Source organism: Barbatula barbatula (assembly GCF_947034865.1).
Source record: "Barbatula barbatula genome assembly, chromosome: 21".
Taxonomy (NCBI): Eukaryota; Metazoa; Chordata; class Actinopteri; order Cypriniformes; family Nemacheilidae; genus Barbatula; species Barbatula barbatula.
Window position 1 is genome coordinate 12,849,914 of NC_136784.1, and position 24,075 is coordinate 12,873,988.

At 41.1% G+C, this 24,075-nt stretch overlaps 1 protein-coding gene across 1 annotated transcript; it reads left to right on the plus strand.

Moving 5' to 3' along the window:
• Positions 1-387: 387 nt before the first annotated feature.
• On the plus strand, positions 388-2,813 carry arl4ab (ADP-ribosylation factor-like 4ab). Its single transcript, XM_079484235.1, has 2 exons — positions 388-507; positions 1,143-2,813. The coding sequence occupies exon 2, from the start codon at positions 1,248-1,250 to the stop codon at positions 1,851-1,853; it is 606 nt and encodes a 201-aa protein (XP_079340361.1). The 5' UTR covers positions 388-507; positions 1,143-1,247; the 3' UTR covers positions 1,854-2,813.
• The last annotated feature ends 21,262 nt before the right edge of the window (positions 2,814-24,075 follow it).

A 24,075-nucleotide genomic window follows, 5' to 3' on the forward strand; every position in this document is an offset into this window, starting at 1 on the left:
ATCATTGAAAGCATCGCTAATTGTTTTGACACTGCAATACAACTCCCCGATTTGTCACGGTGTTAGGAAACTCTCAAAGCCCGCGTTTACCTCGATCCGGTGTTTATCTTTCTTTCTATGTACCCTACGTAATACATTTTATATAAAACAATTTAAAGAAAATTACATCATGATAAACGACACTTGAGCGCTTGTTCTCGAGCTTCACGCGCCTTGAACAGGTGGCGGTCGATGCGCGTTTGTCCGAAGGACGATGGGCTTGATTTTACACCAATCAGACTCCTGGAGAGAGAGTGCACGCGCCCACGGTGACGGACCAACCAGTGCGCGTTCTGCGTTGTGGGCGGAGCCGACTGCGCTAGAATGAAACGGGAGGCGGCTCGCGCTGGAGCCAGTGAAGCAGACGCTCTCGCGGGGTGAGGATACACTTGTCCGCTCCTGTAACTGAATGGCTGCAATATTTTGGAAACAGTCGTGAACGTTGGATTCTACGGGTGTAACGCAAAGGTGGGTGCCGAACGGTATTTAATTTTCATGCACGTCGCTTGAATAATAGAAAATATGTACGTGATGAATAAGTTATTATTATGGATGTAACAGTTACTGACATCAGGACGCTTTCGATTGTTTTCCTCTTGCGCTGTTAGAATAGATCTCAAGTTGCATCACTTGTTGGGGGCAAATGATGAGAGCTTTATTTATGAGATGTGCCCCTCCTCAAAGGCTTTTTCAGATCTGCGACAGACTCGTGTTTTCCACGTTTAGATGAGCCAAACTGTGCTTTCTCTTTTTAAACAAGCACAGGCCAACTATTCTTTCTCTTTTTGAACTACCACTGTAAAACAATATAAGGCCACGAATATGGAAACGGCAGCTTTTGCGCGCTAGCGTTACCGCTTCTGAATAGAAATGAAATCCTGGTGCCCCTGTGGCGCTACATGTGCAAATGGGCTTCCTGCTGTTGCATCCCTCATTCACCATCACTGGCACTGAAAGTCACCAGGCTGCCTTAAATCCCTGTGCTTTTTAGAATGACAAAGAGACAACCGTGCTTGCTTAGAATGAACAGTCATGTAAAGGGGAGCTAAAACTCTGTGTCACGCTGCCGGCCTCATTGCATCATGTTCTTCATTTGGTTTCAGGTTATAGCAGCATTCTCGGGGGAACGAGAGAAGCCTCGTGAATATTTGCAACAGAGACAACACCTGGTCTCCCGAGTGCCTGCCTTTCATCCTTTCCTGAGCAAGATGGGGAATGGATTATCGGAGCCCCATGCCATCTTTCCCTGCTTGCCGTCGTTTCAAGCCCTGCACATTGTTATTCTCGGGTTGGACTGTGCTGGTAAGACCACCGTGCTCTACCGGCTGCGTTTCAATGAGTTCGTGAACACCGTTCCCACTAAAGGCTTTAACACGGAGAAGGTCAAGGTCCCTCTTGGTGGAAAAAGCCGGGCGGCGACTTTTCATTTCTGGGACGTCGGTGGTCAGGAGAAGCTCCGGCCACTTTGGAGATCCTACACGCGGTGCGCCGACGGTCTCGTGTTCGTGGTGGACTCCGTGGACGCCGAGCGTATGGAGGAGGCCAAGACCGAGCTACACAAGATCACAAGGCTCCAGGAGAACCAGGGTGTGCCGGTTTTAGTGGTGGCTAACAAGCAGGACCTTCGCAACGCACTGCCGCTGTGCGTGGTGGAGCAGATGTTGGCGCTGAATGAGCTCGGCTCTCACACTCCCTGGCACCTCCAACCCGCATGTGCCATCATTGGAGAAGGTCTACAAGAAGGCCTAGAGCGACTGCATTCCATGATCATCAAGAGGAGAAAAACGATAAGACACCAAAAGAGAAAAAGATGACTTTATTGATGTATTATGTGCGGGACGTGATGGTTGCCTCTGTGACGGCGCTGGGGGCCTCCGTGGCCCTACGCTTCTGGAATTATCATCAGACTGAGTTTTATCAGTCAGGTGGTGCAGGGTAAATTCAGTTCAAAGACACATGATCCGTGTGTCCAGCAGCAAGAGGACAATATTGATTTAACACGTTGGATTGTAGCGGCGATGGGACAGCACATGTGGAACTTTTACGTCAGTGCAGTGTTACGCAATGTCGTTGGGTCTGTGGTACACGGAGCCTATACTTACAAATGAGAAAGACTGGACACTGAGATTTCACATTTTAAAACAATGTAAAGTCATGAAATGGAAGGATTGATTACCAAAGCTGCCACGGATGTAAATGTCCAACTCTCATTGATTTGATTTCATATTGACCGCCAGTGTTTATCATCTTGGTGGTCAGGGGAACAACAATAAGCTTTATGGATCACTTGTTTGGGAATGCACAAATGTTTAAACAGTGTCACAGGGTATCTCTACACTCTGACTTTAGTTCAGAAGTGATAATTGTTCAAATTTGTTTAATGTTAAGGACGTACCGTCCCTCTTAAAGTTGTCCTGTTGGCTGACTTGCATTAGGACTTCTCCTAAACTTACTCCTAAGATATTGTAAAGAAGATGATTTCTGGTGTAACTTTTGGCTATGCCCACATTGTGTACTTCCCTGAACGACAAGAGATGTTTAAATGCACTTTAACGATTCCCTTTTTCTAATCTATGAACTCGGATCATTCATTTTTTTTGTAAAGAATTGATCATAATACAGAAAAGTAATGTATTGCTTCAAGTGGAGCGTTTTTTATTATCCATTGTTCCACATTCAGATGTGTCAACCTGTCGCTCCGTGCTTGTGAGTTGAGGGATGTTCGTATTTATGTGTCAGAATTTGTACACTTTGAATAAATCCACAGCTACACGAAACACAAAAACACGTCGAGTCCTCATTACAACCCGGTGCTTGACGCACCACTCTTGTGACGTAGTACCAGAGCCCATGTTACTGACAACATCATTAACTACATTTGTTTAGTCTAATAATGGTTTGACATACTGTACAGATGACTCAATGGAGGTTCTTCCTTTCCTGGGCCTTTCAGACGTGCAAACTTTGGTCGCACAATTCTTGGAATGTTTCCAGACAGGATGTATTTTGCACCTCAGGTGTAGTATGTTGTCAAACAGCTGTTTAAATTCATATCGAATGGGAAGACTTAAAATGGATGTTTATGTGTTGCATTTCATAACTGTGGAGTCTACTTTGGATGTAAAAAACCAGGTGGACAACATTTGTGCTATTAGGTCTCTCCCTATCAGTCATTTGCTAGGCTTTTGTTGAAAACATATTGCATAACAAATGGTTAATGGTGTAGCCTACTTCACTTATGATATTATACACACACACCCTAAAGATGTTGCAAACCTGTTGATGTTTGGAAGAATGTTAAAGGCACAGTTCGCCCCAAAATAAAAATTCTGTCATCATGTGTTCACTCTCGTGTAGACCAAAATCTGAAGATATTTTGAGAAATGTCTTTGTGATTTTGTGTCCATACATTGGAAGTCAATGGAGGATAATGTTGTTTGGTTTCCAGCATTCTTCAAATTGTCTTAGACATGAGGGTGAAAAGTGAAATTCTGTCATCATGTAGTTGCAAATCTGTATTGAAATGTTTGTTCTGTTTAGCACAAAAGAAGATAGTTTGAAGAATGTTCTGGGACGCCATTAATTACGATACTAGTTTTTCTCTACTATGGAAGTCCATAGTGCCCGAGATCTGTTTGGTTTCAAACATCTTTCAGAATATCTTTCTTTGTGCTCAGCAGAACAATGACATTTGCACAGGTTTGGGACAACTGTAGAGTGAGTAAATGATGACAAACTTTTCATTTTTAGGTGTACTATTGCTTCATTGTATAGATAAAACATGACAAAAGTTATCTTCAGGTTGAATTGTCTGGTCCATTAAGCGCGACTCAAATGATAACAAAAGTAGAATTTGTTCTTTTAATTGTTAAAGTCTGAAAATATGAGATATGATTATTTTGAACACTCTCACAGGCGTGTATTGTGTTTGGAGAGGATCTGGCACGGCCGGTTCTAGGACAAAAGTGCTGTCTCTTGGAACAATGAGACCTTAACACGGTCAGAGGGGCTTCTGCACAAGCTGACCATTTCAGCGTCCCTGGCCCTGTTTATGGCAGCTGGCTGGCACAGACTAAAACGTACTAAAACAGGTCCCATAATGCTGCACCTATAGATCTGAGAGGTTTTCGAGTTTCAAAGATAACAGACGGAAGACAGAAGTCTTAACTCCCTCGAATCATAAAATATGCAAACGTTCTTTCCCAGCAGGAGCCGCTGCGTGATGCTCAATGGAAAACCTTGTGTTTTGGTGTACATGGAGTTACGAGCACCTCAAAGAGAATTTAAAATCTAGCATCTTAAAGAATATCACATTTTGTAACCCAACAACATCAAGGCTCTGTAATGCGCCTTGCCTGGCCAGGAGGCTTCTGAGAAAGATGTGATCTTGCTGTCTGGCTGCCTGCTTTGATTTGTTTGACAACAGCAATTGCGAATAATACCTGACAACATCGACTTCACAAACCTACGTGGATGAGCTGAAGAATTTTAATGAACGGGCATCCTGCTTCTTTTGTCTTTGCGTGAAAGTACAGAGCACTTGTCGTGGTAGTATAAGCTGGTTCTGAGAGGCACCGTGGCATTATGCCCAGTGCCCTGTGGTTTGTTCGACTAAAACATCATTTAAGCAGGACTGGAGGTTAAGCTTGCATGCACATGGCTCCTTAACAAAATAAGCCTGGTTGATCAGAATCACGCTAAGGATTCGAAGTCAGCCGTTCCCATACTCCCAGTAACTCCCTGACCCTTCCTGTACCCTGTTTTGACCCAGTTAGGGCCCCTTTCCTTTTGATCCTATGATGTAAATACCATGGGATTTGAGGGACCGGTGTTGGCAGAGGGGATCAGAAATCAGAACAGGCTTCCTGTTCACTACACCCAGAACATGCTGACTTGAAACTTCCTCTGCCAAATGTCCTGCGTACTACCGCACTTTTGCTCGTCATAAAAGAGCCACTTACGGTTGTAAAACTGAAGCTTACGGTCATAAAAGGTTCTCCATCATTAGGGTCATTAAGGAATGTGGAATCATTCTGGAGCTTTTTTATTTACAGCAGATGTTTACTGTAATTTGGTGATCTCGTGACTCAAGTCGAGTTTCCAAACAGGCAGCTCACACATTTCCAATGACTGCACGTTGATGAGAAAAATGGGTTCTGACATTAAAACAGAACAATCTAAGCTGAAATTAAATATGACATTTAAAACATGTGTACAGTACAAAGGCGCAGCTTATCGCAGCTGTCCTTCTAAAACCTCGTATCTCCATATAGTGTGTGGCTTTTATTTTTTGATATAATTCATTATCATTAGTCACCCTTTATGTTTGTCACTGAGTTTTGCTAATATCTAAAAAATAAATGAAAATGTCAAAAGCATAGTATCACTGAAGAGTATAGAAAATCTCTGAATTTGGACATCCAAGGTTTTGGAAGGACAGCAACGACACGTATTTCCAGTGACCGCTTCTAATCACTGATAAGGTTTTAATGCAAAATGTTAATAATCTACTGCAGTAATAAATGAGAAATGTTGCCATCAGAAAAACACAAAGGAAATATATGAGCTTCAGAATGTATTAGTATTTGCTTGAATGACTACATGCAACTAAACATACTGTATGTTATTCCATGCAGCATTCAATGGAAGCAACATTTTCTTCTTTCTTGCTTTTGAATTGAGATTTTATTAAAAAAACTCACTTTTAAAGGAACAGGAATTTTAAGCCGTCATTTACTCGGTCTTACTTCATCTCATGGGCTGCCGTGTGTTTTGTGGCCACAAGAACCAAAGAGATTCAAAGTTGAGATTCGTGGAGCCTGCATGTGTCCAATGACACGCAGATGTAACATCCAAGCGTGACTTAATAAGCTAAAAATATTACAAACATATCGTTTCGATTTGTAAGACCTGTGGAGTCGCGTGGATTACTTTTATGATGTTGTTCCTGTAGCTCATTGGTTTATGGGTTTGATTCTCAGTAAATCGACATAATGATAAAAATGTATACCATGAAGTGCACTGTAAGTCATTTGGAAAAAATAAAGATTAAGGAAGTCATATACAGCTAAGAAATGCAAAGAGTTTCATTTTTGGGTGAACTAATTCTTATTGGAGATGGTGAAGTTAGCTAGTTGAGCATGCGGCTGTATTGACTGAGCCATACATGCTTCACAAATACAGGTTTGACTAACAGACATTACATTTACATTACTGCATTTAGCGGACGCTTTTATCCAAAGCGACGTACGTTGCATTATACCATACATTGTATCCAAGTATATGCAAACATCTGGGATCGAACCCATGACCTTGGCGTTGCGCCGTGCTCTAACCACTGAGCTACAGGAAAACTGACATGGTTTGAATAATCAAAATACTGCAAATCCACATGTGTATTTGGTGCTGACCACTAAATACCAAGTGTAAATGGGGTCAAATCCTTCAAACAGCCTTTTGTAATCATTGCATTAATTGGTCTCTTGTTTTTTAGACGACAGAGACGTTTGTCAACGTTCAGGTCCTCAGTTGGTGGCCTTGAACTGTCTGTCTCATTCCGAAAGGGAGAGTCGGTCTTGGTTTCTGATTAACATATGTTTGAAGTGAATTTATCTCTGATGTCTGGCTGCAGTAGTGAGGTGTGAATGTCTGAGCACAGGATAGAGTGTGGTGTGAACGGGCGGGGTGCTGAACGATAGGCCCGTGAGAGAGGGGAAAGCAGAGAAAGATAAGTGCTCCACCACTCCCTGCCTTTCCTGAGAAGTTCAGTGACTCCCGGCCCCCTTTTAACACACTTTTGACATCACAACTTGACTGAATATGAATCGGTTTAAATAACGGTTATTGTTTCATGTTTTTAAATACATTCTTCCTCCAGTAAACCAAATCCTGGACAATTTATTTGTATTGACTTGCAAAAGCAACTTTGCTCTGAGCATAATTATTCTGAACATAAAATAATAATAATAAAAACAATAATACAAGATTGACATTTAGATATTAAACAGAAATGCTTATTATTTTTATTTATTTACATCTTTTTATTGTCGTTTCCGGAATATATTCTTTTAAATGTATTAATAATAAAAAGATTGACTTTGCTTTGCTTTGTTTTGTGTGGCACTGTGTGCTGTATACAATCATTTTGATTGACAATTGTTGAAAGGCTAATTTGTGTCCATAAAGCTTCATTTATTAAATATTTTCTTTACATAAACCCAGCAATTGCATGCAGTTATACAGAATAGGTATAAGAGTTGCATCATGTTTCTCATACTGCACCCGACTAACCCCCCCCCATGATTCATGCAACTTCGATTTGCATAAACTTAACTTTCTCAAAACGTTTATATACTTGCGTACACAAATACAAACATTTACACAATAAAGTAAGAGTTTGCATGCTTTCTCTCTCTCTGTCGCACACTCAAATATAAACACAGACACAATTTGAAATGCTAAAACTAATAAAATGACAATTGAAATGTCACGTATTTGCCCTTATTTGACATTTTATTGATCATAAGCTTCTTCGAATAAGGGTCAAGGTTTTTTGAGTTCTATGATTCCTGATAGTTTTACCAGTTTTTCCATGTCCTCCGAGGCTTAAAGGTCAGACAGGATGGCAAAAAAATGTTTGTGTGCCGTCTGCATAAGTTTCCTCTTCATTATCCTCTGGCTCTCTATGCAGAGCATTGTTTATAAAACACTTTTCACTTCAACATCTTCATTCTATACTGAACAACAACTTCAAACCCACCGTTCACATATGTGAGCATTGGAGAGAACGAACACAACAGAGAAAGGGAGAAATGAAGGATACGGGTGTAAGTGAGAATCCCTCAGTGCATCTGGCAGTTCAAAGCAGAGCTGTGCTTTAAACAATCTCTGTAGACTTGTGTAAGTATTCAATTTGAAGGTGCTTTTTTAAACTCTCCTTCAAATGGTTTCTTCTGAACCACATATCTCACTTTAAAAGTGTATGACATTTAGCGATATGTGGTGGTGAAGTTTTGAATGGCAGCCAGCTCCACCCCTCCTTTTCAAAGCACTATGGTGGCTGACACAGGATGTTGTCACATTTTCGCTTCTTTGCTGAAGCAGTTTGTCCATTTAGCGCTACTGTAGAAACAGCATTGAGAATTCCGTGTACGGTGACCTACGAGTATGTAGATAGAAATAGCTCTTTTAAGTTTATAAGAACATAACACTTCATTGTGTAAGGTCTTTAAACACCTCTGAAGTCATGTGTATTATATTGCGTTTCTGTCAATAGATCCTCCAGAAAATACTAATTGGATGTTTAAAGAATTGTAATTGTCCTACTATCTTAAACTATTTTTTTTACAAGCAACCACTTTCATTATTTATCCATACAGGAAAATCTGTGTACCCTATATTTGCTTTAGAAATAAATATGACAAAAAATTGAAACAAAGTAATAAAGCAACAAAATGGTACCGTTGTGATTTTTCTCCAGGCTGTATTGTTTAGTGTTAACAGTTTATAAATATAAATCGTCCTGTTTTTTTAAAGTTGTATAAAATGTAGTATTTGGAGGGGCACAGGGCTGGAGGGTCCGGGGTGGGTTCAGATGGGTGGAGGAGGATGAGAGGGCAGATGAGAGGGCAGCTGCACTGAACACAGGAACTGTTCTGTTTTGTCTAGAAAGCTTTTGTTAACTCAGAGGGTGGAGATGTGCAGGGCTTCCTGTCATGGTCTTGGAGGTCTGTGTAAGGCCGGTGGAGATAAGCTGACTTTTAAGAAAGCGGGTGGAAGACTTCAGAGTGCATCATCAATCAACCCTTTGCGAATACGATTTGGCTCCAAAATCAACTTTAGTTGAACTCCTCTTGATGCAAAGCTGACTTGGAGATGGTATGATAGTTTAGGCCCCATTCAACCAGCTTGCGATCAGCTGGAAACCATCTAGTATGTTCCAACATCACACAAACTACCAATTTAAGCCACATTTTCCACTATAGATCTTCCCTATTTTTCATACAGACATTGAAATAATGTCTGTGCTCTCCGTTCCTCTGCCCTTGCCGCTCGCGTGCCAACGTTTCCAAAACGCCTCAAAGCACGGATCTGCCCAACAACAGCAGCGTCTGGAAATTATTTAATGTTTCAGTTCCCATGCACTTCCCCCGGAGAGAAACACACTACATTAGGCTGAAATGCCTTGCAGTTATGCAACTATTGGCACGGCGGTTCAGTAGACCGCTGTGAAAATACACAGTGTGGAGATAACGCTTAAACCTGTGAGTCAGGCAGCTTCATAGTCACTGTGAATAAACCAAGAATTTCAGCGCTTCTTTCAACCTTGAGTCGTGGTGAACCGAGCGACAAGTGATTGATGGCTGCCAGGATCAGGGATGTGTGGAGAGCTGCGTTTGAGCGTGAGAACGGTGTGTGGTGGATGTTTACTTGAGAGAACTGAGGCGATTATATTCTCAGCAGGTTAGAGTCCCAGAGCGCCGGCTCATTATCGTCTCTGATTGGCACGAGGAAACAAGGCTTTGTGAAACCGCAGACCTCAGATAGAATGCGGTAAAATATTCTAGGAGTCTGTTTACACCGGGTGTTAGGATCTGTTTTTGGGTGATCTGTCAAGGACAGCACTGAATACAAGTGTAAATGGGTCCCAAAATGTTAGGATGAACTTCTGTGAGGGAGTTATGTCAACATTGACTCATCCTTTTGTCATGTCTATCCTGGTTGACTTTTCTTCAGAACACAAAAGAAGATATTTTGAAGAACCGGCACCCCGGGGGCTCAGCTGCACATTTTCTGAGGGGTATGCGAGATCAGTTTGACCCCCAGTTAACTTCCGGTTTGTGTTCAGCTAGTGTCTAATAATAACTATTTATATTTAATTTATGTTAATATTCATTTTTATTATTATTTTACTGTATACTAATTGTGTTAAACAAACGATCAGTTGAATTTTGTTGTATGTTCACTTTATTTAAAAAGATGGTTAAATGGGTAGACCTGTAGTTCGGTCACATTTAAGCAAACCCCATGGTACACTGACGACTAGTCTGAATTCAAAATATTGAAGAGAGAAGTTTAGCCAAGTAACGGTTCTTCTCGGTTTCTTTTGCTTGTAATCAGAAATAATCTACTCTTTTGTTTGTGAATGTTTACCGGTGTTCTGTCGAATTGTCCTACCTGTGAGATTTTCATGCTGCAGGGCAAAACTTCAACAAAATAAACTAGTCAAATAGTAGATTTGAAATAACAAGAGGGCAGGCCCAAGCACATATTAATGGTGCTGCGTCACATACTCTAGACTAAACAAAGTTGGCAAACAGATTCAACAAAAGAAGATGGGAAAGGAGATTGTGTTTATTGGGGGCGTCTCTACAACTTTAAATGTCAACAGCTGTTCTGGAAGACAGATGTCTACGGCAAGCTGCATTAAATAAAACAATAAAACTCAATGAAACATTTAAAATGTTTTAAAAACAACTCCACAGCTTTAGATCAATCTGTGGACGAGACTTTTGATCAGCCATGTTTTATTAGCAATCCATTTCTCACAGGTTACACAGGCATTGCTTTTCCTGTGTGGCCATGTGCCCTGTTCCAGATGAAACCTTGAATTGGCTCCAGGAATAGCCACCTGTGCTTCTGTATGACACAAAGACACATTTCGTCCTTGCTCTTTAATCACAATACACCAGTAAAGCATTTAAGCCCATGGGGACTGTCACAGATGCCCACAATCGTGTCCGGGATTAAACTGGCCATGAACGTTCAGGCACAGTGACAAAATACTGTGTTTCACTGTGTTGATAACATAAGCCAGAGACATATGCCCTGTGGTAATGTCTGTAGTACTGATGTACTAAAGTTTCGATGAACTACATTGAGAATATATATACAAACTTGAGCTGTTTATTAGTAAATCTTCTTTTCATGCATTCATAAATAATACACGAGGGGTCTCTTTCTCATTCCCCGATCCGGTGTGTTAATATATTCACGAAGCATTTGATATCTAAAAATAGCGTGCATGCAACCACGAGTTGAATGGGAAACAGCTCATGCAAAGTGTGCTAGACGTTGGGACACTGTTTGAATAACACATTCCACTCATAATAACTGAGCTTGTTTGAGATGTGTAAGGTAGGCCTCTTCGTCACCATATTATGTCAAACGGAGTAGTGGGAATATTCCCTGATCTGTGTATACACCTAAGTTCATAGCGTCACTGGTGATCACGCTTTGACTTTATCCTGTGTTATCTACGCATCTCCTACATCTGCCCTTTCCTGCAGTCTCATTTTCCATCCTCATGCCTTTTCTCCGTTTCCTCTGCTGTCATTTGGTGTCCTTTCTGAACTTTGTACACACCACTCCTCATCTCCCAAATGCTTTTCATGTTTCCTTAGTTTCCTGAACACTTTTCCAGCCTTCTTCCCATCGCACACCCAACTTCTTTCGGTTTCGCAGTTTTGAGTATACTTCACTGACATCATTCTTTTGCGCAAACAAAGATGTTGTTGCGTAATGTTTTTATACTGAGCTAATGCTTTAGCAGTAACCCTGCCCATAAACCCAGCCATCACAGACACCTTATTGAAGTGTGATATTTTAATCAAAACATAATGGTATTTAGAGAGTTAAGGTCCCCACGTGGAAAATGTAGAGATTTTCCACATTAGGAATTTATTGCTGTAATATAGGTAAAAATAAAAAGGGAGGCAAAATATAAAAAAAATGAAAGTGTCTGTTGTAAGACGAAACGAATAAATACAATGAAATAAAATAAAATATAAAACTATTTGTCTAGTGCCAGTGTACAAAAGTTCAAAAGTTGTTGAATGTTCAATGACACATATTCAATTGTCAATTGAGCATTTGTGTTTACAAAGCATAAACATTTATTTTTTTTAGAAAATTACAGATCGTTTCGCTAGATAAGACCCTTATTTATCGTCTGGTATTGTTCAAAGCCCTTTGAAGCTGCACTGAGACCTTCAGCCGTTTGGAGTCCATTGAAGTCCACTATATGTAGAATAATCCTGGAATGTTTTCATCAAAAAACTTAATTTCTTTCCGACTAAAGAAAAAAAAGACATAAACATCTTGGATGACAGTCAAATGTTCATGAAAATATATGTTGAAAGTGAACAATTCTTTTAAGCTCTATGTTGAAAGATGAATCTTTAACAGTTTTGACCACATCTGTAAAGTCTTGTTGATATGAGGTTAATTGGTCTGTGGGTGTAGGAACAATAACAGGACAAAGCTTGACTTCCTTCTGTTTAAAGCACACAGCAGGGGGAGGATGTTCCTGGGGTCCCAAAGCTGTTGGTCAATGGATTCATTTGTAACCGTGACCAGCAGAAAGACTTCTCAGATATTTATTAGCGGACAAGCAAGACACCTTTTCAAATAAAGTGATCTTACTGCTGGAAATGGGTATGCAGGTCTGAGCAATTGAAGTACAATAGAAACAGAAAGCAAAAGCGAAAGAAGGTGAGCATGACTGATCAGCTGAGCTTTAAATCATTTGTAAAGTTCACTAAACACATCTGAAAGGCTAAATCTGTTTAGTATTATATTTTCTGAACGACTCGGTCTAACGGTTTCTCTTCCTCTGGCTGTAATAAGTGAACTGTTGAACTTTATGCTTGTTTTGGACCATATGAGATTGCTTGAGTCGTCTCAGACCACAAACACTTGTGGTTGCGTAACCAAACATCTGTGATTCCAGCCAAACCATTAAGCACACACTATGGAGAATAGAAAGAATGACCATCTGGATGGACGAATGGAGCTTGAGATCTGGCCATTCTCACTTGTACGTCACATTTTCAAAGCATTAATGTCACTATTTCCCAGCATTCATTTTTACACCATATTTCAAAGTGTTCATTTCATACGTTACCATTTTGCAGCATAGCTTTATCTCACAGATTGCTAGATTTACTTGTATTATGGCATCTGAGGTTAAAATGGAAATCTTGGCCACAGTACAAAGCACTCCTGACTAAGTATTATTCCCAGAAAGTTCTGTACCAGTCAAGTTGAGGACTTAGTGGACATCGTAAGAAAGAAAAATCACGAAAATTCTGTCATATATTTACCCTCGGGTTGTTCCAAACCTGTGTACATCTGTTTGTCCTGTTATACACAAAGAAAGATATTTGGAAGAATGTTAGCAACTGACATTTCTGGACATTGTTGACTACCATAGTAGAAAAAGTTGAAATGGTAGTCAAAGGTGCCCCAGAAAGGTTTACTTTCCAAAATTCCTCAAAATATCATCTTTTGTGTTCAACAAAACAAACACATTACACGATAATTTGGTTGTCAATGGTGCCTCAGAATTATCGGTTACTTACATTCTTCCAAATATAATTTTTTTGTGTTCAACAGAACAAAGAAATGTATACAGGTTTGGAACAATTCATGAGAATTTTCATTTTTGGGTGAACTACCCCCTTAAATGTATGACGATCTAGATTATTTTACCTAACTCTGTATTTTAACACTTGTCTCACTTGTTTTATAATTTCTCCTACGCAATCTTAGGAGACAGTCCTAAGTTGTCCTTAAATAAAACACAACTTAGAAATCCATCGAATCTCATGAGCCCTGGAAGAAAAACCTCAATAAAAGCAATAAAATGATCCTCTGGGATAATGTTCCCTGGGTTTTATATTGACTGGACTGGTACTGTGCACGATGAACAGTCTGTGTGTGCGTCTGTGACTATGTTAAGCAATTTAGCGTTTACCAATTTAGGCCATTTAGCAAATACATTTTCAGGCCATTTACAGTAGAAGACACATTTATTCACAACAACTTGCTATATTTGATTCTTCTATGCGTGACTGTCCTAGTTGTCCTACAGTTAAGTAAATGTCATTCTCTTTAAAATGAATTTCTGGAACTTTCCAGACTGTGGTTAACCATACATGAGCGTGAATGCGTGTGACCATGTGACCATTGTTCTTCTATCCCATATCTGTAAACACAACTCCACCACCCAAACCCCAGCACAGCTGATAGTGTATTTTATATTAACATGAGCTCAGCTCTCAGCTGACCAATAACACTAGCAATTGTGTATTCTCTTGATCTTACTCCTCTATCTGGGATCTATAGCTATTAAATGGTTATCAAGCCCTGTCTCCTCATTTTATAAATGACAAGGCTATGTGAGGATGTTGGCACGGTAATACATCTGTAGATAAAGGCAGACACACCCTCGTCTCCCCATGGTGATAAGATCACTTCTTTCATCAGTCTTTCCCATCTGATCAACAAGACCTCTCTCGGCTGTATCATGGACACTTGAGGGCTGCAGGAGTGTGTTGAAGGAGCAGAGAAAGGCAGTGTGTTGTGATGGAGAGAGACGATATGAACAATGCCCGCACAAATAAAATGTACAGTACAAGTTCAGATAATGTGTGTTTGAACCTCAAGCATGTGTTGCGTAATGTGAACTTTATATGCTGCGAGGGATTTTTTATGATTATATCAACCATTATGTAAAAGAGTGATGTCACACACCCTGAACCCTGGAGAGGGCCGGTCTATTGACCAAACTCACACCATACTATTCTCAGAGGAGAACTGCGTTGCTCAGATGGAGACCTGTGGTCTCAGTAATTATTTTATTACTAATATTAGGGCAAATCAGAGCACATTGACAGATATTGTTGACATCTTTTCTACAAACTCAAGAGACACGTCACCGCTGTTGTATCTCAATTGTGTCATTTTTCATAAATAATAACTACTACTAATAATAAATAATGACTACTGGTCATCCTTTATGCTTGTCTGTGTTAAAAGGAGCTTGTCAACTTTCACAACCCTGTGTTTACTTATTGAAAAAGTTTTTTTTTATTTCCCGTAAAAGTGGCAGTTTTGGATATACAAACTCAGTCCAACGGCTTCAATATGAGATTATATGAGATTATTTCTCACAAGAATAATCTGAGAATCAGATAATCCAAGATACTGTCTCAATCGAAGTTGACACAATGTACGTGATAATCCACCTTAAGTCTTTTTTTGTGACTCACTGTTTTCTAAAAAGAAAATCCTACATAATGTAAAGAACAGTCTGTGAAAACATAACTCTGGTATATTTAATATACTGAATTTGTAAGGCCATGTCAAACATTGAAATCATAGTAAAATGAAATTATGTTCATCTCTGAATCTGAGAATTTGAGATTTTGGGTAACCTATTACGATCCCCTTTGCGTTTTTCTTCCTTATGTCACTGTGTATGCAGTCAAAATTTACAGGAGCATTGGAACACCACATTGATAACAAGCATTTGTTCAGATGACAAAAAGCTCTACATCTCAGAGCACCAGTATGTCTAAATAACCCAGTGCTCGAGCTTTAAGTCAAACATTATCGTGTACTGTATCTCTATTCAAGTGCCACGTTGCTTGCTGTGATCCTTCTTACAATGACTATCATTAGATTAAGAGTTAATAAAATCCCTTTATTGAAATAAAGGGTGCGTCCTAATCAAAGGTCTGCTCGTGACTAGGCACACTTACAACGCAGACCCTCCCTACATGATGTAAGGGAGCCTCGCACACTTTATAAACACTATAACAGTGTACAATCACAAACACATGTTTTAAGTGTGCCAAGTAATAAAAACGATACGTTTCTAAATTACCATAATGCTGAAAGTATTCCTCGATATTATTTTTCAATTAGAAACGTGAGTAACTTTAATGAGCCATTCATCTCAACATCTGCTCTCGATGAAGTTACACCTCCACCCATTTTCGGCGTCAACCATCCCGTGGCTGATTTTAAAGTCAGAGTTTCCCCTTTTAATTTCCTATCTTGAGCGAACAGAATCATCTTTGGCTCAGTATCCCATAACGCCTTTATGAAACATGTGCTCCTTAGCTCCAGAGCACGGATTAGCGGGTACTGCCTTACGGAGAACCCGGCGTGTTTGCCCAGAGAGAGTCATTTCTCTTGGGCCGGCAGCGGTCCGTGATCCTGCCGTGATGAGCCAAATCTCAATCAGGGTGATCCTTTAAAAGCCATTCCAGGAATGTGAGCACTCATCGGAAATAATAACAACTAAAATATCCCATCACATCAACTGGTATATTTAAACTGTATGCAAGCACTTCACACCTCATAGTGTGTGTGTGCGCATGATTGTGTACTTTAGAGTGTCAATACTTCAATCGGCCTTTCTACAAAGAACACATCATGGGAAATAAAGTATTTGTTGATGTTTACTCAAGCCTGGGGTTAGATTGTGAGCCAGTAAAGAGATGCGGTTTGTTGTAGAGTCAGTGTGTTTGGGGCCTGCATCTGTTCTTGAGTGCCCCACCTCGCTGAAAATTTGTCTTTTATTAACTTCATGCTCAAAATATCTGCTTTGCGTTATTCAAATCTCTCTTATACAATTCTACAGACTCGCTTTTCCGTTACTTCACACATAACACCCACAATTAAATTAAAATGACCCGACGCAAAATGGCTTTTACATAAAGAAGGCTGAGGCGGTTTTGAATATGACATTTGTATCGGTGAAGGGTTTGACATGAGACGAATAGACATGAATGGATCTGGTTTTATCTATTCAAAGCATCTGTGACATAACATCCCTCACTTTAACAACAGTAACGTTCGTAATGGAAGAATATGGGGCAAGACATTCTTAAAGGGTTTTAATGCGTAAACTGATGATTTTTTACACTACTTAATGTGTGTATTTATTTATTTTACAAACGTGTACAATTTCAGTTAAAGTGTGAATATTTTTTGTAAGTGGAGTTGTGTGAACTTGTCAATTTGTGTGAACCTTATTCCTTATATATGCAGACACGTAAAAATGAAGAGACCATCCAAGTATTGTGGTCATTCCAGTCCAGCGTCTGTGGAAGTTTCACAAAATGAAACCTCAGGAGTGACACAAAGTCATCCAACAGCAACGTGAAAGACTGACAGCATGAAAAAAACACATGAAAACTGTGAGCATCTCACAGAGCATCTTTTCTGATATTTTGACCGGTTTCTCCAGTTTTCCTTTCCTGCAAATAAATGCAAATAGAAATGTGAAATCTATTTGAGAGAAATATTATTAGTCACAGAATGAAACAAAAATGATAATTTTACCTAAACACTACCTATGAACAGTATATTCAAAAGTTTAAAAAGGGTTCTTTGGGTTATTTTTAGATAATAAAAATGAAAGAAAGAAACGGTTCTTATAAGAACATTTGAGGTTCTTTAGGAATTCCTCAGCTTTGTTTTTGACAGTGAAAGACCAGTGATATAATACCACAAACAGAATGTGCTGAATGGTCTTAATTTAGATCAACCACTTTTGGGTTTATCTTTAACTCAATCACAAAATCCCACATACACCCCATTCACAGATATCAGCTGCATCCGATTTAAACCGATTTCTTGAGATCTGCACCACAAATCTGTCATCCAGATGGACCATTTAAATAGCGCCACACAATGTCTTAAATATGCTTCAAGAGTCGGACAGATTGTTGCAACAGATTTTTTTCTTTTGAATTTTTTATGCAGAATTTATAAACAAAACAACTTGGATTCAAAAGTTCCTCTATGTGTTTTATCAAACCCCTCTTATACATCTCGTGCATACATATAAGGATAGAAGCCGAATATTGTAAACCAGAGATGGATGCTTTTCCATAAATATCCCATATAAAAGGGAAGCTTTCATCTACCGGCTATTAATGGTGGGACTACTACACTGAATTTCTCTTCCACGCCTGCTCCAAATCACCAGCTCATTAATCTTCAGATGAATACATCACCCCGTTCTGTCCCCTTCTACCCGCACTGCTCTACAGCCTCTTACATGAATGATACCTCATCGTTTCTCTCATCTTTCATTTTGTTGCCAGGCTCATGACCGGCTTCATTACAATTCCTCCAAATAAATAGAAAAAAAGCTTATTTGGTTGTAATTTTCAGGTGTAAAAAGAAAGATTGTTTTTTTCCTAGAAATTATATACTTCAATAAAACTGTTGGTTGGATAAACACCTAGCCATACAGGTCGAGTCAATGTTGCTGTGTTGGGCTGGTAGAGATACCAAAGATCCACATCCCTTTACGAAACGAAAATATAGTAGAATATATTTGAAAAGATAATTAAAATAAATAATTGTATTTTTATTAAATGTGTTTTTTGTATTATTTAATAATTCAATGATACATTTCCATATATTGGAACCAAGTGCTTATATTTTTCAATATCTAAAAAGCTGAAATTCTAATGGATTATTAAATATATAGAAATATTGAAATATATTATAAATGCATTATTCTATATAATATATATTCTATATATATTCAAATATATATTTAATTACTTAATATAGTAACAGTTATAACTGTTTATATGCCATATACTATACATGAATGAGGAGAAAAACATAAATGAGGAAACACACTACGTTTACTTTCTCTCCAATAAATGAGTGCACTACCATTCAATCTTCTTCCTGTTGTTTGAGTTAACACATACTTGAGTCACGCTGTTAAATATCCACACGATCGGTACGAAGGACAGAGCAGCAGGTACACGAGGCAATCACACCAAAGTACACACTTTACAGGACATAGCGGGACAATACGCTTCAGCCCATCTGGGTCAAATTGCACACAAACACTATTCCACATACAAACAATCAAAGAGAGTTGATTCCATCACCGACAATCTCAGTGAAATGATGGTCTTTAACATAACTACTTTCACATCTGTTTGATGGAAAAGAGATGGAGAATGATTGATGATAATGCTTTGTATAACTAATTTAAGAAGAACGCTATGCCCCGTTATCAGTCATCACCGCTAGAGTCACTCACACATTTATAGATCAAACAGAAGTTGGTGCATTTCAAATTTCCTGCCACCTTCCAAAGCGAGCCAGATCTGCTGAACGTCTTTTGATGTCAATGAAACCCTGCACGTCGCTGGGTGACAGATGAAACCCTTTTAAAAAAAGCTTCATTTAAACACGTGCACACACGTTGCTTACATTTTTCACATAGAAATGTCTATTCGAGGAGGAAAAGTCATTTGTCAACTAAACGTCAGTTGTTGTCACGTGAAATACCCCTGATAGAATAAAGAGTGATGACATTAATCGAGATCTGACGTCCATGACCATTTCTTGACCCTTCACCTCATAAAGCGCTAGAAATTCAGATGTGTGAGTGTGAAGGTTCTGTGTGTGTAGGCGCAGTGTTCAGAGGGAGAAACAAAGCCACGGGTGATGTGTTCCAACGATACAATCTGACAGCATCAGTATATAGAGTTTGTACCCGTTGGTGGCGGTACATTTACATTTATTCATTTGGCAGACGCTTTTATCCAAAGCGACTTACAAGTATACAAGTATGCTACTTACAAATGCATTTACGTTTATGCATTTGACGCATTTATCCAAAGCAATTTACAAAACGTGTAGATTTTGTCACTATGATCCGTGGTTCAACCAACGACCTTTGACTGTTGATGTTATACATGTTGAAAATATGTTACTAGTGCTGAACGTATTTAAACACATTAAATAACTGATGCAAGTAAATTACTAAACATATTTTCTCGCATCATATTTTTAGACGGTAACATCATCCTATTTGTGTCCAGACATCTGTTTATGTGTGGATTTAGCATCAGTGTTTAAGTCTTTTACCTGCTGTTCAGACACAATAGTCTGTCAGGTGAGGGGAAGAACCGCTAGAAGAATGGAAGGAAGAGTGGAGTGGAGACAGGAAGCCCACCAGTCCGAGGAAACATGCTGAAATATCCTCCTTTCTCCGCACAAACACTCAGTCCCCACGCTGACCAGTGCGTCGACACAAGTTCACATAGACATGCAAAAGTCTCTTCTTTTGAGAAATGTCTCAGTGGTTTTGTGTCCAAACAACAGATGTCATTGGGGGTCAATGTTGTTTGCAACGTTCTTCAAAATATCTTTATTTGTTTTCTGCAGAAGAAAGAAAGTCATACAGGTTTGGAATGACATGACGATAATGTTTTTGTTCCTCTCACATCGCCACAGCTGATGCAGCTCTGGATACCCTTCAAAACTTTCTTTGAAGAGCTTGCAACATGAAGCACAAGTTCCTATAAGAACACCAAAGGACTTCTCCTACTCCAAACATTTCTTCTCACAGATATTAAAGTTTCATGTTTCTGAAAACTTCATGAGATAAAACGCTGCCAAACCTCTGCAGATGATGTTATGTTACACAAATATCCAGAATCCATAATGGCCTGCGCCAGGGTCATTTTCAAGGGCTTAGCTTATGTGTGTGTGAAAGTGAAAGCCCCTCTTGTGACAGTACACTGGGAAGCTCTACCAGAAAGACTCAGGAAACATAGAACGATATATTATATTTATTATATAACAATATAATGAATTGTATTAAGGAGTTTGGGCGTGGATCTTGTTACAGAAACATACAGGTTTCAAGCAAGATGAGCGTGAAACAAATATTACAGATGTTTATATTTGGGTGAACTATCTCTTTTCTACAGGACAATCTTTTTTACAACCGAACAGATGCTGAAAATAAAAATCGGATACATTTTCTGTTTGGAAGATCGATGTGAGTGGTAAAAAACAAAGATTCTCTTGTTTGAGGATTTCAATGTGTATGTGTGCTTAAGGGTGCGTCCGTTTAGGGCTGGAAAAACAGGGTGTTGAGCACTTTGCTGTCACATCGAGTGTGTGTCTGCGGACGGTTGAAATGTGCATGCGTGTGTGTCGTATGCGTAAGTAGAACAGACATGTCAAAGGAATGGGTGCAGACAGACACATCTCATGCACTACAAGGTCTTTGTGAAGGTTACTTAAAGAACACAGGCAGGGTAGATGTAAGGTTTATCTCAATCGACAAAAGCTACCGGACTCTCGTACAAATATTGGGTCACAGCTAGTCAGTATACACCAGCTGTAAGAGGATCATTTCATTTCGTTTCTTAGTATAAATACAGTCTGTAATGTAGGACGATGATTACCGGTTGTTGAAAGCAAATTGACAATTTTAGCATTGTACATTCAGTTATATAATCCAATCAGCTAATCAAATAATATTCCTGACACACTTACACCTGTCTGAATCTACATTAAGATTAGATGATTATACATAAGTATCGTGAGGGTCACATAACAATGTCACATTATGATGTGTGTTTTTAACATATGGCAGTAAAAGTGGAGTTTGGTTTAAGAACAGACATTTAATAAGTGGGTCATGGCCTTTTTTCTTGTCGTACTGAGTTTCTGTTCTGTCAGCAGTTTAATGGCGAAGAGCTCTCACTGTATCGCTGTGGTAAAAATGTGGTTATGAATATCTCTCTCTTTCTGTGTCGCATTCAAGGGTATTAATAGGAATGACAGCGAATGCTCTGCTCAGTGCTGTAAACCCAGATACCAGATACAGAGCCACACATCCAAGGCAGCAGGTAAATGCATGCCGCGACAGCAGACCTCAATTTAACACATTCCTTTCTAAATATGTGTGGTGAGGAAGGCGGGACGAGAGCCGTGACGCGGGGCCGGTGGCGTGAGTGATAAGTGGAAGCAGCTGTGCGCGCACCGGTCCCGCATCTTATCACGGAGGAGATTGGGAGCTTAAATGGATGTTCGGCAGGACTGTTGACGAGAGAGGACCGGGCCCGAAACTGTGTTTAGTTTGTGTATGTTTTATGGCCGGCAGTCTACCGTGAGGTGGCTGTCGGCCACTTCCGTGTTTATTGTTTGTTTATGTTTAATTAAAGTTTTATTATTTGAATGTTCGCCGGTTCCCGCCTCCTTCCTTCCCTTCTACGAACTTTATTACACTGGTGCCGAAACCCGGGAGGAAGGAGGGGCATGCTGTCGAAGAGCCCTCGCTGCCGAGAGGCATCGTGGTGCGGAGGAGTTCGGGCAGCGCGGACAAGGGACGTCAGCCGGCGGCTGCCCGAGGCGGTGGTGCTGGAGCAAGAAAAATCGGCTGGGACGGAGAGCCCGCTGCCGTGCTCCTGGGCCGAGGTGGGATGGCGGCCTTAAGGAGGGAGCGGAGGGGTCGTCGCCGTTGGCCGTCGGCCGGAATCCTGTATCCAACTACTATGAGGGTGAGGAACAGGAAACGGGGGACCCGCAACTGGCTGCCCTCACGCGGAGGGCCATCGCCAACCGCCAGGAGGCGAAGGAGGATCGGGCCGTCCCCCCGACGTCCAGCACTACCGCATCGCACCGCGAGGAAGAGCCTCTCGGCTGGGCTGAGGACCGAGTGACAGCGTGTCAGGGAACCGGACAATATTTTTTCTTTTCCTCTCTCCCCTCTCTCGTCCCTGTCGCTCCGGGGGCTCCCGTCTCCGTTCTTTCGTCTCGCCGGTGCATACCCCCAGGCGCTGCCGACTCCGAGACTGGCTCCCCGGGGGGGGGGGGGGGAGTAGGTACAGTCTCGGGGGTGCCCCCCGGCCTGTAAGGGGTGATGGGGGTATGTGGTGAGGAAGGCGGGACGAGAGCCGTGACGCGGGGCCGGTGGCGTGAGTGATAAGTGCAATCAGCTGTGCGCGCACCGGTCCCGCATCTTATCACGGAGGAGATTGGGAGCTTAAATGGATGTTCGTCAGGACTGTTGACGAGAGAGGACCGGGCCCGAAACTGTGTTTAGTTTGTGTATGTTTCAGTTACTTCCGTGTTTATTTATTTAAAGTTTTATTGTTTGAATGTTCGCCGGTTCCCGCCTCCTTCCTTCCCATCTAACGAACTTTATTACACTGGTGCCGAAACCCGGGAGGAAGGAGGGACATGCTGTCAGAGAGCCCTCGCTGCCGAGGGTGATCGCGGTGCTGAGGAGTTCGGGCAGCGCGGACGAGGAAAGTCCGCGAGTGGCTGCCCGAGGCGGTGGTGCTGGATCGAGAAGTCGGATGGGACGAGGACCTCGCTGCCGTGCTCCTGGGTCGAGGTGGGGTGGCTGCCGTCCAGGAGGGAGCCAAGGCCCGTTCGCCGTGGGCCGAGCCTGCTGCCAGCCGCCATGATGGGGAGGAGCAGGGAACGGATGACCAGCTGCCCTCAGCTGGAGGGCCATCGCCGGCCGCCAGGGGGCGGAGGAGGATCGAGCCGTCCACCGAGCGTCCAGTACCATCGCATGGCACCGCGAGGAAGAGTTTCTCGGCTGGCTGAGGACCGAGCGACAGCTTGTCAGGGAACCGGACAATTTTTTTTTTCTTTTCCTCTCTCCCCTCTCTCGTCCCTGTCGCTCCGGGGGCTCCCGTCTCCGTTCTTTCGTCTCGCCGGTGCATACCCCCAGGCGCCGCGGACTCCGAGACTGGCTCCCCGGGGGGGGGGGAGTAGGTACAGTCTCGGTGGTGCCCCCCGGCCTGTAAGGGGTGATGGGGGTATGTGGTGAGGAAGGCGGGACGAGAGCCGTGACGCGGGGCCGGTGGCGTGAGTGATAAGTGGAAGCAGCTGTGCGCGCACCGGTCCCGCATCTTATCACGGAGGAGATTGGGAGCTTAAATGGATGTTCGGCAGGACTGTTGACGAGAGAGGACCGGGCCCGAAACTGTGTTTAGTTTGTGTATGTTTTATGGCCGGCAGTCTACCGTGAGGTGGCTGTCGGCCACTTCCGTGTTTATTGTTTGTTTATGTTTAATTAAAGTTTTATTATTTGAATGTTCGCCGGTTCCCGCCTCCTTCCTTCCCTTCTACGAACTTTATTACAATATGATTCACTGAAAATGTTAAACATTTTTACATTTAGAAAAAAATATGTATCATTTGATGTGACTTATTCAAGAAGTCTAAAATATCTGAGTGAGGTTCACATTTCTGAGACCCCTGAGAAGACTTTATGTTTTTTTCTTTATGAAGTTGACCTGAACCTGGTGTCAGTCTACATACCTTCACCTCCTCCAACTCCACCTGTATATTTAAGGTATTTGTATGCAATCATGCATCACGCAAAGAATAATGTTAAACATTTATTCTTTTTTTAATATTTACATTCACTTTGTTTATGTTTCTTAGTTT

Excerpts from the sequence above, each read along its gene's own strand:
- arl4ab (XM_079484235.1), top strand. The coding sequence starts at position 1,248 with ATGGGGAATGGATTATCGGAGCCCCATGCCATCTTTCCCTGCTTGCCG.